We start from the raw sequence: 16,804 nt of genomic DNA, 5'->3' as shown, positions 1-16,804 counted from the left end.
TTAAAGATGAATGGCTGGAAAATGTGACACCCGGAATGGTGTGTGATAGAATGAAAAAAGAGAATGAAAAAAGTTATCCTTGAGATATATAAGGCAGTTTGTCTAGTGGCTAGATCAGGGAACTATAACAGCAGAATGGACTGATTTAAATAAAATTTTAATAATGATTTAAAACAGCACGCAGAAAACCTTGATTTGAATAATCAAATTTAATCTTATTTTGCATTTGTAATTTTTGATTTTTTCTAAAGAAAGTTTTTCTAAATATAACCTTTACACTAAATTTGGTGGTACTTTGTGCTGTCCAGAAGGACACATTATACCTAAATACATATATATAAATTATATAGCTTAACTTACATTTATTCAGATTCCTAATTTTTACTTTTTGTATTATGTTGAAAATAGTCAGAGACACATTATGTATTTACTAGATGATGATTTGTGTCAAACTGTGTTGGAAATTGGAATTTAATTAAAAATTCAGTAACAGCATTTTAAAATGTTTTAGCTAAATAAAACTAACAACAGTGCTGGATACATTAAAAAAAAGTTTATTAAAACATCTTGCATTTAAAACTAATTTTATTAAACAGAGGAAGTATTCTCTGTAGTCAGAGCCAGCTCCAGGCACCAGACCACCAAGCTTGTGCTTGGGGCGGCACCTGGAGGGGGGCAGCGTGGTGCTCTGGCTCCGGCCGCTGGGGAGAGCGAAGCCGCAGTGGGCTCGCCGCCCTCCCCCTGGCGCTCTGGCCACCGGGGAGAGCGGAGCCGCGGTGGGCTCGCCGCCCTCCTCCCAGCAGTCTGGCCTCCGGGGAGAGCAGAGCCCCGGCCGGGCTCTCTGGCCTCCTCCTGGCGTGCTGGCTGGTCAGGGAGAGCGGCCCGCGGCCAGACTCGGCACCCACCCCTGCCACGCAGGTGCGGGGAGGGAGGGCGGCGGAAGGCTTTTTTGCCTTGGGCAGCAAAAAAGCCAGAGCCGGCCCTGTCTGCAGTTAGTGAACTGAACTGATGGTTTCTGGTCACCGTGTCCTTCAAGATTTTAGAACTAGTAGATCTCATCCTCTCACACCTCATTTTTATTCATAGACCAGAAGAGGAAAACAAGCTTTCCTTCTTTTACAACTCCCAATTGGTTTTTCAACTTTAAATGAACTAATCATTGGACCGAACTAGTTGAATAAACTGAATGGAGAAAATATTCTCTCTGCATCTGCACAAGCGGCTACTGCTGTCAAAAGCTGGGTTTAGCGCTTCAGCAAAGTCTGGTGCTGGTGGCTTCGCCAGTGACTTCTGCTAATTCAGTCCACAGACTTTCTTTAGAACATTGGCAACAAACATGTACCGTTTGAATATTATTATTTTATTAAATTTAAAAGATTTTAATAGATTATAGTAAATTTAGGCCTTATTATGGGTTATTTAAAATTTAAATAGGTTTGTTTTTAGAAAGAAAATCTATTGAATTGAAATTTAAAAATCCAGTTTAAATACAAACATTTTTTTTTGTTATCTTAGAAAAACTTCTTTTTAAATCAATCCTGACTGGGAGTCAGGAGAGCTGGGTTCTATTTCCAGCTCTGCCATTGGACTATTGTGACCCTCTCTGGGCTTCAGTTTCCTCATCTAATAATGCACTTTAAGATGGCTGGAGAAAATAGGGTTGTCCACTGTCTAATCGCACAAACCCAAACACCCTTGGCCCACCCATTCCCCAAGGCCACACCCCTTCTCTGAGGCCCTGCCCCCGCTCAGTCCAGCCACCCTCCCTCAGTTGCTCACTCTCTCCCACCCTCACTTCACTTTCACTGGGCGGGGTAAGGGGGTTGGGGTGCGGGAGGGGGTGCGGGCTCTGGGCTGGGGGGTGGAGCTGAGGGGTTTGGAGTGTGGGAGGGGGTTCTGGGCTGAGCCTGGGGCAGGGGATTGGGGTCTGGGAGGGAGCGAAGGGTGTGGGCTCTGGGAGGGAGTTTGTGTGTGGGAGGGGGCTCAGGACTGGGGCAGGTGGTTGGGGTGTGGGAGGAGGTTCGGGGTGTGGGCTCTGGAAGGGAGTTTGGGTGCAGGAGGTGGCTGGGGCAGGGATTTGGGGAGCAGAAGGGAGTTTGGGTGCGGGAGGGGGCTCAGGGCTGAGCCTGGGGCAAGGTGTTGGGGTGCAGGAAGGGGTGAGGGGTACAGGTACGGGAGGGAGTTTGGGTGTGGGAGAGGGCTCAGGGCTGGGGTAGGGGGTTGGGGTGTGGGAGGAGGTTTGGGGTGCAGGCTCCGGCTAGGTGGCCCTTACCTTGGGTGGCTCCCAGAAGTGATGGCATGTCCAGCAGCGGCCTAGGCTCAGGGGCAGCCAGGCAGCACTGCACATTGCCCCTGCCTGCAGGTACCACCTCCACAACTCCCATTGGCAGTGGTTCCCCATTCCCAGCCAATGGGAGCTGTGGAGTCAGCGCTCGGTGCGGGGGAATTGCACAGAGACCCCCTGGCCATGCCTCCACCTAGCAGCTGCAGGGATATGCTGGCTGCTTCTGGGAGCCGCGCGGCATCAGGGCAGGTAGGGAGCCTGCCTTAGCCCTGCTATGCCACTGGACTTTTAGTGGCCTAAAATCTCCCAAATTGGCTTCAGTAGCCTCCGGGAGATTGAGTCCGATTCCAGGAGACTCCTGGCCAAACCGGGAGGGTTGGCAACCCTATGAGGAAAACATCTATAGAAGTGTAAAGTTGTTGGTGGTATTATAGGGATTCAAGAAGATGGATGCTGTGATGCTGGCAGGTGCTTTTTGGGGCCCGGATGGCAGAGGAGAGAATAAATCGGACAACCTTGTGGGCTTCAAGAGATCACTTGAAAGATTCTTCTTGATCCTTGACAAAAATACAGAATATTGCAGCTGCAAGCAGTTGAAACAGGCCGTTTCACTGAAACAGGCAGCCAGGTTATGTGAGTTAAGAAACATTTACAATCCCTTCTCTTAAGAAGCCTTAACGGCATAAAATGGACTGAAGTTGTGACTGTTCCGCATTATCTGTTGTTTCAAGTGAAGTGTCCTGCGTTCTGTTGTGGGCGCCTGTGCCTACACTATGATCCAGGGGCATGGTTCCCCTGCTTGTGTACACATACAGGTGCTAGCTTGCGTGGAGCGAGCATGGCTATAAATAGCAGCATATCCATAGTGACCCGGGTAGCGGATGCAGGGCTGAGCCGGGCCAAATACAAATGCACCTGAAAACCATGGTGCGTATGCAGCATGGCTCAGCTGCGCCTCTGGTGCCACTGCCTGTGCTACTGCACCTTCACTACTGTTTATACTCGTGCTAGTTCTCATTGAGCTTCCACAAGTATGTGTGCACGGGCAGCATCATCAGGGCCTTAGCTTGTTGTGCAGATGTAGCCTGTGTTGCACTGGCGCGTACTTAAATAAACCTGTCCCTCTGTTGTGCCCTCAAGACCCTTTCGCAAACAAGATGAGGTCATTTTAGCGAGCAACATTTTACTGACAATCTAAATGTTGGGATATACCCAGATCAATAAAAATGCAGGCACAGAAATCGTCCCCATCAACTGTCAGCCTAGTGCAGTCTGCTCTGACTTGCATGGTTTGATTTAAGAGGATCAGAAACATTCACAAATAGCGAAACCCCAATATTAAGGATCAGTTCAGACGTTAAAGCGATACCCTTTTGACAGTATTACAGTGCCAGTTATAAGACAGCCTTAGACTGAGAAGATGGTAAATATCAGCATAGAAACCCATGCTCTGCTACATCAGTATAAATTCATTGTCACTTCATGGACATCAGTGAGTTAATCCAGAATTACACCCAGTGTAATTAAGAGGATAATTTGGCCCAGAGACCTCACTGTACTTCATCTCTGATGGAGGGTTGGGCAAACTAGTTTGAAAGGAACCTCAGATTCTGTGTTTTATCAGTAAGTACATTAGGCATATACAGAGCAAGTGATTTGTATACACTCTCAAACCAGCTGAATTCATCTGTCAAACCTAATGTCTAAATATTGAGAGTGTGAAGTGTCTGTACTCTATGAACCCAGCGTTCAATGTTATTTAAAACAAAAAAAAAAGTGGTGAAAAGCAGGTCTTAACTGGCACGGTTCTCTTGCTCTGATAAACAGTAGCTGTGGTTCATAAAAAATAAAATACAATTTATAGTCTAAACTGCATTAATTAACCCTTTGGAGACTACAGATATAGTATCTCTATGACCTCCTAAAGCATTAATTTGGTTAGCAGCATGCTGAAAATCAGTGGTCATAGGGTTAAATCACATCTGATGTAGGAGCTATAACATTCTTTCTCAAGTTCCTGTGCATGCGGATCCCACTTCTGGGTGTGCTCGCACCCTCTGTGCTGCAGTGTGGAAGGTTTTTCTTTCGCAGAGTCCCTAGGGGTTGCACATGTCACATGCTCTTGCGCACCCCTTCTTAAGAGCAGGGAGACCCCAACTGCCATCCAGTTCCGACAGAGTGTTGGAAATTCTCTGTGTCCCTCTTAATTAGATAGCTATAGTGTAGGATGAATGGACAGCTAGCTTTCACTTCATTAGATTTTTTTGTTTTCTGGCCTGCTGGCAAAAAGAAAAAAAAAGTAGGTAGTAGTGGTGGAGGACTTTTGGGGCTGCTATGTCTTAGTCATGCTTAACGGGTTTTAAATTTAATTTGTCGAACAGAAGGGTAAATATTCAAGGAGAGCTGTATAATGTCTATGTGTGAGTATTTTAGGCATTTGAGAGACGCACACTGGAGTCCAGAGTGTCCTCAAGATTTTCCTCATGGAGAAATCCATGAAAGCAACTTCGAAGAGATTCTGAAAGAACAGGGAACAACCTCTGTTCCTCGAATGCACCAGAGATTAGGGAAATCACCCAGAGTTTTAGGGGTTCAAAGAGATCTTTCAGATCTGAAAGGACCTTGTCTCAGCAAGCTAAGGTCATTTGGAGACAAGATTTATTCAATTCCTTTCAGGTCAGTGTCTAGAATTACTGTATCAGGCAATGCTGGCTACATATAACTACATTCAATGGGGAAGAATCACAGATTCTATGATAAACTCCCTGCAGAGTTAGAAGAATTTACTTCCATCTGCTCTGAAGAAATGTTGATTGCAAAAAATTTCTGCAAGCAGCTTTGAACTCAGTGGATGTGATCTATGGTAACTGGAACTGTTGTCATGAGAAGACTCTTGGCTTTCTGTATTGGGCCTGCCTAGGGAGGGCCAGACTATACTAGTGGGACCTCCTTTTCAATGGTCAAGATCTTTTTAGTGCTAAGACAGATGACACATTGCATTCTCTAAAGGACTCTAGAGCCATATTAAGGTTGTTTGGTCTCCTCACTCTGTCCTTTAGAAGAAAGCAGTATAGACCTCAAGCTTCTACCAAACAGAGTCCTCAACCTGCCGCTTCGACCTGTTTCTTCCATTAGAGGCCTTTTGATCAAGGAAGAGAGAGATCAAGATTCCAGAAGAGGAAATTGTTTGATCCATCTAATATCTTGGCACCATCTGCTCATCCTCAAAAGAAGCACTTTTGATGCTATGGTTGAGGATACATATACAATCTACTTGAATTTATTCCCCCGTCCCTCCCCCCCCATCTTTTTTTAAAGGATTGAGCTGGAATAACCATGGACCAGTGGGTTCTCCAGGTCATCCAGGAGGGTTACATTATAGAATTCCACACCATTCCAAACGTATTTCCAAGAATGTGCCAGTTAATTTCAGATCTGAGGACTCATCCTCAGAACCATGTAAAAGTCTCCCTAAAACTATTAGGCAACATGGCCTCTTGTACTTATCTAACCCCTTTCTCAAGGCTCAGAATGAGACCTCTGCCATCCTGGATTAAATGGGTGTTTTGGTCAAGTGTCCATCCTATAGGGATAAGAATAAAGATGGCAAAGCCAGTCCATAGAGTCCCTGAACACAAGCAATATGTCCTGGGAACTCCATTTCAGACTCTAAATCCTACCAAGATTCCCATCACTGATGTATCCCAATAGGGGTGGGGTGCTCATCTAGATCAATTTCAAATGCACAGTGTTTGTTCTGTAAAGGACTCCTTGAATCATATTAATGTACTGGAGCTAAGAATGATTTCCTTAGCATTCAGGTCTTTCCTTCCACTACTACAGGGTCTGTCAGTTCAAGTGCTGTGGGCAATTGCACAGTGATTGTCTAATATTAAACAAACAAGGACAGGCAAGTTCAGACCCTCTTTATCAAGAAGCCATAATGCTGTGGAAATGGTGCATTTAGTATCACATCAAGATTATAGCACTTCATCTGCCAGGACAGGCCAGTGTCTGTGCTTTATCTGGACCCTGCATCTTTGGACTTGACAGTGTGGAAGATTTTTGGTTAATACCCAAGTATAAGGAACGTTCATTGTAGGTACAAACAGTCTTTTTGGAGAACAGTAAACTTTCTACTAGAAAAAACATACATGGCAAAATGAAAGAGATTTTAAGCTGGGGTGAAGACAAGAGGATGTGTTTTTACCTGTTCTTCTATTCCACTCATTCTGGATTACCTTTTATTTAAAACAGTTTGGTTTGTCTTTAAGTTCCATTAATATACATTTAGCATTTTTGGCTTGTCACCCACCAGTTACAGGTTTGTCTGTCCTTTCTCATCTAACAGTTGTCAGATTCCTAAAAGATTTGAATCTCACGTTTCCCCCAGCTAGAAATATACCTTCCTGATGAGACTTGAATTTAGTGCTTTCGGCTCTAAAGGAACCGCTTTTTGAACCATTATCACGTTTTTCTAGTCAACACTTACCTATGAAAGCTGCTTTTTAGTGGCTATTACTTCTGCCTGCAGTTAGCAAAATCCAAGCTCTCATCTCCTCCTCCCACCCCCACCCCGGTACACTGTTTTTCATACAGACAGAGTCAAATTTAGACCTCACCCTAAATTCATACCAAAGGTGGTGTTGGACTTTCATATTAATCTGTATATTCAATTACTGGTTTTCTTTCCTAGACCTCATGCATCTGACATGCAGAGTATGAAGTTTTGATTCTGGAGGAGAAAAGCCCTCCTTTACTACCTAAATACAATGAGACTATTTAGGAAGACCCTTAGGTTGTTTGTAGGCTATGGTAGAAGAACTATTGGCAGCCCTCTCTTGACTGAAAGACTGTCGAGAGAGGGCTGTATTAGAACTGTTGTGAGCTGTATTAGAACTGACTATGAGGTCAGTAAACTGAAACTTCCTTTGAACATCTTGGCTCATTTTCCTTCAACAGCATGCTGCAGTAGGGTTCCATTGATGGAAACACATAGGGCAGCTACATGGTTACCAGTTCATGCATTTACTAGGCATTACTCGTTGGAGGCTTCCTCAAGAGTTAATGCTCAAGTTGGAAGAGCCAGTCCTTCAATCTTTGTTCAGAGAAACTCTGTATCTCCCTCCTCCAAAGAGTCGAACGGCTTGCCAATCACCATGAGTGGAATCCACATGGACAGGAACTCATAGAAGAAAGAGTGGTTACTTGACTGTGATCCTTGGGCATTTGGATCCCATGACCCACCCTCTATTCCCACAGCTCGGAGTCTTATCACTGAGCCTTTGGGTGATGAAGGATGTGGCTGCCGGTTGGGGTTGCCCCACTCTTTATGCTTTCAGGAGGGGAAGCTTGAGAGCACGCAGCGCGCATGTGTGACCCCTAGGGGACATTGCCAGAGAAAAAGCTTCCAAATTCCTGTGCAGAGGGTGTGAGGTATTTTAACATCTCAAATAATCAGTGACTGTAGGTTAAGCAACCATTCTTCTTCCTGCACAATTGTTAGCTGCTTTTTCAATCAAGCATGTAGTTTGTGCAAGGGGAAACTGGTAGTACCATGCTTAAGTCAATATGTGAGCAAGCAAACAACTGATTTTTCAATTCGGGGGCCAAACCAAAAATTCTGAAAAAAAAATTGATTTGTATCTAACCAAAACTGAATGTTTTTTTTTTCTCGAGGAAATGAAAAATTGGGGAAAAAAGGGTCAAAATGAAATATTTTGAATGTTGATTCGAATTAACATTTCATTCTCAAATGTTTCAAAACAACATTTTTGAAATGGTTCATTTTAATATTTTCAAAATGGGACATTTTGATTTTTTTTTTTGGTAGCCAAAACTGTTTGTCGCGTTTGATCCAAATTTGCAAATAGTTTCAGTGCCCCCCAAAGTGCACATTTTTTGGCTAATTTACTATTGTCGTCCTCCCCCCCCATCACCCCTCTCTAGTCAGTATTCTTACTTTAGAGCAGAGACAATTTTTGATTCTCTTACACTACATTCAGGAGTAGCAGATTTGAATTCCTAGATAATTCAGTAAATAGAGCTCTGTTCATATAAGTCCAAAATATGACAATTTGAGCTGGGCAGGAAATGGTTTCCCAGCCCACAAATGCTTTTGAGAGTTCAAAATTTTTTACCATCACCAATTGGGATGAAAAGCTGAAATCTCAAAAAATTTCATGAACCAAAAACCAGGTGAATTAAAGTGTTTTTTGCTTTTCCATTTCAAGGTTTTTCTTTGTAACCATTTGTCATTCTAATTATTTAATTGAAAATTTCCCAACCAGCTCCAGCCACAATGTTCTATTTGCTACATAATGTTATTTTTTTAATTAAACCCTGAATATGTATATTTGATGTTGTTCTTATTGATGGGGCAAATAATAGCACTGGTAAAAGCTGGCCTCTAGCTCTTTCCAAATCTCATCTGAAAATACATCCTTCCTCCCCGCTGCCCTGCCACCTCTTCATTTCCCTCTCCTTCATTGCTGGCTTTGTATCTAAATAGAGATTTCTTGGGGCAGCTGGGGAGGGTGCTGCCTGCGGTACTTTGAATCAGATATATTACTGCTGTCAGTCGGCTCAAAGTGGTGCTTTGTGTCCATTTTGCCTGCGTGCGTTCAGATCTCACCTGCCTGCTGGCAAAGGCGTTCACTTGTATTGATTTTTCATGCTTTCATTTCACCACTTTTTTCTGTAATTGACATTATGACTCCATAGAGCATTTTGGGATGCAGTTCATATGTGAATGGTGCTGCTGTGTAAACCTTCTCCTATCCCCTTATTTTAATGGAAGCATCTGACCACCTGAATTGCAGCCACTACTGCCATAAATTGTTCCCTCCATTATTTAGACTTCCAGTTATCTGAATACTTTTGATGTCTCACAAAGCATTTTGGATAAAGTGGGTTGTACTGTGTACCAAATAAGGGCTTTATCCTGTGAAGTGAATCAATAGGAGTTAGGGGTGCTCTGCTCCTGGGGGATCAGGCCTGAAAGTTGTATTGTGCTGTATGGTCCATCAGAGTGGAATGGTTCTGGAATTTCCTTTCTGGATCATCTGGTGTAATTGTGAGGTGTTCAGAACAGAGTTTGAAAAAGAATGTATGGGGAAACACTCATGGCTACAAATAATCTAATTTCTGCACTTGGACGTGTTTCCGCTCTCACTGAAGTTAGTGGCAAAACTCCCTTTGACTTCACTTCAATAGTTTTACATAACCACTCATCAAATGGCCCAAGATGACAGGAGATATAAATACACACATGTCTAAACTAATGTATTTGCTTGTAAATCTGTGAATTATCCTGCCAGGTCAGAATGTGACAGAAATGCGATTCTCATTTAAGGAGGAGATATCCTACCAACCTAAATTCCCCCTACATTTTCAGTTGGCTAAGTTATTCCTCACACTGACAACTCAGTTAATTGTTCTGTACTGTGGTGTGTGCTGCTGAACAGATGCTACATTTTCCTCCAGAAGTGGCTGCATTTCAGAGGTAGATGAAGTGATGCCAGTGAATAGCACTGTGTGTATATCAGTTTTATTGGGATCTTTAGCATAATGCAAACATAAAACATGATTTTTAAAAAATTAACAAGGCAGTGTTAAAAAAACTACCTAATTATGCATTTTTCAGAGAGGAATAGCTCTACTAAAAGATCTGCTTCTTAGTTGCACAGTATGCAACTTTTAACCAATTATGAAAGATCTATTTTATTTCTGTTTCATTTTGTTTAAAGAAAAGTGTATATTTAAAATCAGATTAAAATCACATGAAATCCATGTTAGAATCCATGTTGTGCCCTATTCTAAGGGCACTATCTGAATTTTCCATATCTTTTGACCCTTCCTTAATGCTATATATATAAACTCTGCCTTTTTATATTGAGTGATATATGTGCTTTCTACTGTAGGTGGCTATGGATTCTGTGCTTCATTATTATTTCTCTCTCTCTGTTCTTCACCCTCTTTGTTTACTATGGAACGCTTACTCCAGAGCATATACTTTCCCTGTATGATTTATGATGTCTGACTTTGCCAAAAGAGTGCCATGGAGCTGCTTGCTAATAATTGACAAATGACTTGGTTGTGCAGACTGATGGCCTTGTTCTGCCTTTGCCCTGTAGGTTTGTACCAAGGTTTTGGGAGAAGGCTGCTCAGACCTGACTCAACTGCTCTAGTTTTAGTTTGAAAGGAGATGTCTGAGTTCTACCATTTGTGACTCGGTAGATGGAACTCTTTCTTCTGCGTCAGAACTGAACCAATGTCCTTTCTTTGGGCTAGGGGCGATGTGCTGCCACAGGAGCCCTCTCCTAGATGTGACATAAAATGTCACCATGACAGAGTGGTGACTTTAAAAACTCCAAAGTGATTTGGACACACAATTCTCATTAATTTTAATGGGAATGGGGCATCAAATTCCCCAAAGCAGCTTGGAAAATCTGTCATAGTCACTAAAGATCCCATGGCATTTTTTCAACAGCAAGGTTAACCCCAGAGTCGTAGCCGAATGACATCCTGCCTCCCTTAGAACCATTCTTTGTTTTAATTTATATACAGTGCTCATTGCTCTCTGTTCTAAACTGCTTGGTTCTACTATATGCGGTTAAAGAGCTGCTATGTTGCACCCTAGAGTTGACTGCATTTCTCTGATTGGTGAAGTGATTCCTCTGTATAATAACAAACAAACAAACAAACAAAAACCAACCAACCAACCAAAAAAAGCACAAAACCACCTTTGGGATGAATGGAGCTGTCCGCTGGAAAACATACAGGTTATTGTTAAGAAAAAGTTGAAGAAAGCCAACTTGAAAAGCAGCCCTTATGAGATGTGCAGTGTAGAAATAGCATTGCTGAGAGCATAGCCCAAGCAGTGCGGTGGCACTGCTCAGCACAGCTGACAATTAAATGATTCATGTTGCCTAAGCGAATAGCAAATAATGGGTGTCAAAATGCACCTCTTCATTATATATAATTGAGAAAGTAAAATGTGAGGGTAATAGTCTGGGTCACAGGCAGCTGAGGCGGTGGATCTGATCAGCTTAATGAGCACAGAGAGAGAGAGAGACTCCATACAAAGCCGGATCCACCAGCAGGGGTCCTTGTAGAAGTAAGAGTTGCAGAACAAACCATTTAAGTTGTTCTTGTGCTAGGCTTACATTTGTGAAAACGTCCTACCTATTTGAGGGGATCACCAAAACGGCAGGATTTGGGGAGTCCGCTGTTACTTGTAGCTGTTGTGTTGGCTCACCTCATATCCCCTGGGGGTGAAGTCAGGAAGTAGGAATATGAGGTCTTTTGCCACTGGGTTGTCGTCAGATGTTTGGCTCCAGGCGTGCGTTCTTTCAACTGACCAATAAGCTCACAAGACTTGGTTTAGTAGTGAAGGCACCCGGCCAGGTTTATTGCTAATGCTGGAATGCCCCGGCTCAATGGTTACAGGTCACGCTGACACATGTATGCCTGTGACAATGGACAGCTCAGTCAGTGGCGGGATTTTCCACTATCCCCTAGGCCAGACGATAGCTTAAAGCAAGGTAGCCCAACATTTATAGACTGAGACAAACAATCTGGGATAATATAATTTACGTATCACCTTGTGTGTTTCATGACATGTTTGTTACCTCTCCTTGTTCTTTCCTCCTGATGTTTCAGACAACATTCCTATTCACCACCTGCCTTTGTACTTTTACTCCTGATGTTTCAGACAAAATATCACTATTTATCTCTTTTGTCAAAACCATTTTATTGTATGCTAGGTTGGGGTGTTCTTGTGCTGGCCTGCTGGAATGTGTTTACATATTCAGTGTGTTTTAGCCATGCTAGCAATACTGTTGCTGAGTTTGTGTACCTGACACTGACTTGCAGGCAAGCAACTGCTTTTGACAGGGCCTGACTGTTGTTCACAGCATAACTTTTGCTGACTTTGGTTCAGGCCTCAGGCCCATGCTTCAGGCTCTCTTTCTACTACACGGGTCACTGACTTCAATCCAGCCCATGGGGTTAGTTACCACCTGATCGCTGCTTGGTGACCTGTTGGAAAAGAGCTGGAGGTTCCAGTTCAACCCTTATGGAAAGTGCTATAAAATGTAACAGACAACAATAACCATTTGATGAGTTTTTTCACTATCTCTAGAAATCAACAGAGAATTTGATTCCTTCTGTAGAATTCTTTAGGACAGTTAAAAAGGCAACAAGAAATACCGTATTCTCTACTACATTCTGTAGGGTTTTGCAGTAATTTCTGAGAGAATCTCACTAAATTGCTGTAGAACACTGTTAGTTTCAACTTTCTTTTGATGGAATACTGATTATCGTTCCATCAATAGAGGCCGCCCCTCTAGGGCAGAGTTCAGGTAGATTTGTGGGCTTGTACTGCCACTGTGCTGTCCCTTTTCTGGGAACAAATGGTGGCTGTCAGTTTCTAGGCCATGGAGAGCTACTTTGTTATGGAATCACAGAGAGCCACCAAACAACGACTGTGTCATCCCACACACTGCATTGTGATTGGATACTGATCCAATGCACATACAGCCATTCAGGGCATCAGCATCATATCACAGCTACTTTGTGACTCTGCAACTCAATGCAACACATTCTCTCTCTGTTCTTCGTCTGTGACCTCCTCTCTCACTGATGACGGGGAAAGATTGGGTGTGAGGGTGGGTGTGCATTTCTTCATCTCATTTGCCCTCCCGGGTTGATGAGGAGTGAGGAAACAATTTTTTTTCTTACTTCTCGTCTCTGGTTCCTGGCTTCTGGAAGGGATGTTTGCACAGAACTCTCACCCCACCCCCTCACACTTTGTATGCAAGGGGTAATGCTGTGATTGGAGCATGAAGGGTGTCACTCAAGCCCCACAGACTCCATGAGAGCTGCGTGTAGGTCTAAAGCCACAGCTTGAGGATTGTTGCTCCTGGGGCTTCTGCTCAGGCAACCAAATCAACTGAAGCCCACTTAAGGGAGAAGACTTGCAAAGCAAAGGAAATAATGGGTATATCCTCTTGTGTCTTTCTTGCAGTAACGACCACACTCTCCTCCTGGTCAGGACACGCCAGAAAATGCAACGAAACAGCCAAATCCTATTGCGTCAATGGCGGGGTGTGCTACTACATCGAGGGGATCAATCAGCTGTCTTGCAAGTGAGTGAGGGTTTCGACAGACAAGTAGCCTGGAATGGAATCGGGGATGGTTGTGCGATTGCAGAAGGAGTGATGTCTCTTGGAAGGTTCCCTGGCGATTGTGCTGGTTAAGCTGCGCAGATTTAGCAAAAGGGTGTTTTTTGATGGCGTTGCCTTATCTCTAGGGCCCTTCCAAATTCACAGCTGTGAAAAACGTGTCACAGAGCATAAAATAAGCCCTCCCCTGTGAAATCTAGCTATTGGATGGAAGAGAGAGGGGCAGGGCTCCTACCATTCCCCTGGCTCCAGATGCTAGTCCCCAGGCTGGGAAGAAACAGGACTAGCTCTTCCCCTGCACAGCTGCAGAGCTTCCCGAAGAAGGGAGAGGTACCCAGAGGTGGGTCTGATCTCCTCCCCGCCCCAGAAAAGCAGCTGTACAGGGGAAGAGCAAGTCCTGTCCCTCCCCAGCTCAGCGGGGACTAGCATCTAGGAGCCCTTAGATGGGGCACTCCCAGCAGCAAGAGGGAGATCAGACCCACCTCCAGGAACCTCTTGTGGCCGCAGGAAGTTCGCAAAAGTGAGGGTGGCAATCCTGTGACTCCACCCCCTTTTGGGTTGGGACCCCCAGGGTTACAACACTGTGAAATTTCAGATGTAAACCTTTGAAAATGTTAAATTGATTAATTTTCAAATCCTATGGTTGTGAAATTGACCAGAATGGACTGTGAATTTGGTAGGGCCCTACTTATCCCCAAGAACCATATGTCACTTCTATTGAAACTTCCTTTAAGGATACGATTATGCTGGAAGTTTGAAAAGATGTTTTCTCTCTTCCCCCTTCCCTTACGGCTGCAGGGAAGGGTGGGATCTGCATTTCCCTGTGCAACTTTCCCCAACCTAGGTCAAGGTTCAGCATCAGAGTCACCATCCTCCCCGTTAAGAATGGATGGGGCCTTCCTTGGAGCATGCAAATCTCACTCTCACTTCTCAACCAGAGGGGACCCTGATGAGTGACTCAAAGCCCTCTCTCTTCCCCCTCTCCCTTAGGGGCCTTCTCGTTCCTCCCACAGCCCGGTAGGCTAAAGAATGAGGCTTGTGAGTGAGTCTCCTATGTGACATTTAGAACTCTAGCGCCACACCAGACTTGGTTTACAAAAGGGCTTCTTGGGCATCAGTGAAAGGGAATCAAGTGTTGTGTTTACTGTGTTCCTTTTTATATTAGGACCAACAAAAAGCTCAGGGAGCCATACTAAGTCATCAATAGACATGGAATTTTCTTGAGAGGGTGGAGGGAAAGTGCACAGTATAGGGGATTGGTAATCTGCCATAAGAGCCTTTCACCTCTAGATCACTGTCTCAAACCTAGACAAGGCCAGCAGTAACCCAAAGCTAATACCATCTTGTGGCTTCACATTGGCAGCCTATGTGAAACATGGGTTGAGGGGCTCAGTCTAACGGCCAGCATCAGAAGTCTGCACCGCAGAAATAACCAAGACAGTCCGCAATCTAAGCAGACAGGCACAGAACAGAAGAGGCCTTGGAGATTAAACTGCCTTCACCCTTTAAAGTGGTCTCAAAGTTGAGGACCACCCGCAAGGCAGGGAGTGGGAGGCAGGGCCAGCTCCAGGCACCAGGCACCCAAGCACATGCTTGGGGCGGCACCTGGTAAGGGGCGGTGGGGGGAGCGCAGCGCGGCATTCCGCGGGGGTGGCGCTCCGGCGGCGCGGCGCTGGGGGGGCGGGCTCCAGTTGCGCGGGGCTCGGCGAGGGGGCGGTGTGGGCGCGGCACTGAAGGGGGGTTCCGGTGGCGCTCGGAGTATGCTGTATCAACTCTGTGCACGAGTTCTGTAGAAGATTAAGTCTCCCTGGCTTTCTATCCAGCCCCCGCTACGTTGTAACATGAAGTAAACATGGCAATTGCTCAGATCTGTTTCAGTCAGGGATAGGCTAACAAGTCTGGCTTCAAGTAAGTACTTGAACTGACTAAACTACAAACTATTTTGGAAGGTCAACAAAGTTTGGTTAAGTTTTTTGTGTGTTTATTTCTACCATATTTTGCATGCTTTGGCACTCCTTTGTTTGGCAGGGATCACAAGCAAAGAGCTGATATTCAGCCAAAGAGCCTGTTTTCCCCATATTTATGACCCTGCGGTGAAAAGCTTGGATGCATACTTGATCCAGTGAGCTCAAATCTTTCCATGTGAGCAAAGCACCAATAGCCCTTATATATCATGGGCTTGATTTTCAGAGGTGCCAAGAGCCTTCAGCTCCCACTGACTTCAGCTGGAATTGTGTGGGCTCAGCACCTCATAATATCAGGTCCTTTTAGCCTTAGCATTCCCTGGAGGAAATGCAGGAGAAGCTGTAAAATGCCTTACAAGATTGTTGTGCAGCAACAATATTCTGGATCAGGTTTGGAAATGCAGTGTAACAATAGTCTGTCTTGTCACAGGATATAGAGATTGGTGGATCACAAGGCTGGATCCGTGGCTGGATCCAAGGGTTGTGGCTTGGAACTACATCTGAACAATGAGCTGAGCCAGTATCTAGTATTAGATCTGAATGCTCTCCTGCTTTGGGAAAGCTTGACTCCAGATCTGAATTTGGCAAATTGGGCCTATTTCTATTTTTATATGGAGGGAAATACATATTGAAACTTACTAGACAGTTCTCTGCATCCGCAGCTTGCTTAACTTTACAGGCCAGATCCTTAGCTGGTATAAATTGGCATAGCTTGTTTCATCGCAGTGACGCTATACCCGTTTTCATCAGCTGTGAATCTGGCTCAAAATCAATATGCAGCTGTTATGACTGAACACATTTTATTGTTTATGAACTACATCCATGACATGCCCATCTGAGATGATCTTCTGGCTCGTGGTATGTTGCCAGTTTGGACTTTAATGGTGCCAGTTTGGGCACCCTGAAAGTACCCTTTGGAAGGAGGGGAACAAGTTTTTTCCCCCTCTTCACATCACTGGTGCAGGAGCAGTGCAGAGGAAAGCTTTACTAGTCTGAAAGCATTTGGACTGGTCTTGCCAAAGCGGTCCTAGCCTAGTCATGAAAGAGCACATCTTACAATTAGGACATTGTGATTGCTGTCTCATGGAGTTTTTTTCCTAACTTGAATTCCATTATGATTTTAGCAGCCGAAGCCTCATGAACCACTAGAAATAGACATAAATACTACAGAGATGATCCCATTTAAAAGCTGCAGTTTTTGTTTTCAGATGGTATGATGCACTGGTTAGCATCTCTAATGAGTCTCAACTTATTGGCTGCTAAAAGTGTGCTGGGATTGAAGGGTGTGGGGGTGGGGAGAGGGGAAAGCAAAGCACTGATCAGAATGAAGTGATTTCTAAGGTCCAAAATATCACTGTTCACCTGCCAGA

General features: G+C 44.3%; 1 protein-coding gene across 1 annotated transcript in view; it reads left to right on the top strand.

The window, feature by feature from the left end:
• The window catches only part of NRG2 (neuregulin 2), a 331,862-nt gene that overhangs the window by 270,555 nt on the left and 44,503 nt on the right, over positions 1–16,804 (top strand). Inside the window, exon 5 of the mRNA XM_034778371.1 lies at positions 13,314–13,434. Coding sequence (XP_034634262.1) covers positions 13,314–13,434 — 121 coding nt within the window. The remainder of the gene's footprint in view (positions 1–13,313; positions 13,435–16,804) is intronic.

The sequence above is a fragment of the Trachemys scripta genome, chromosome 8 (genome assembly GCF_013100865.1).
Source record: "Trachemys scripta elegans isolate TJP31775 chromosome 8, CAS_Tse_1.0, whole genome shotgun sequence".
In the NCBI taxonomy this organism is placed as follows: Eukaryota; Metazoa; Chordata; order Testudines; family Emydidae; genus Trachemys; species Trachemys scripta.
Note: the sequence above shows the minus strand (reverse complement) of the source record. Positions and strands in the feature narration are given on the sequence as shown.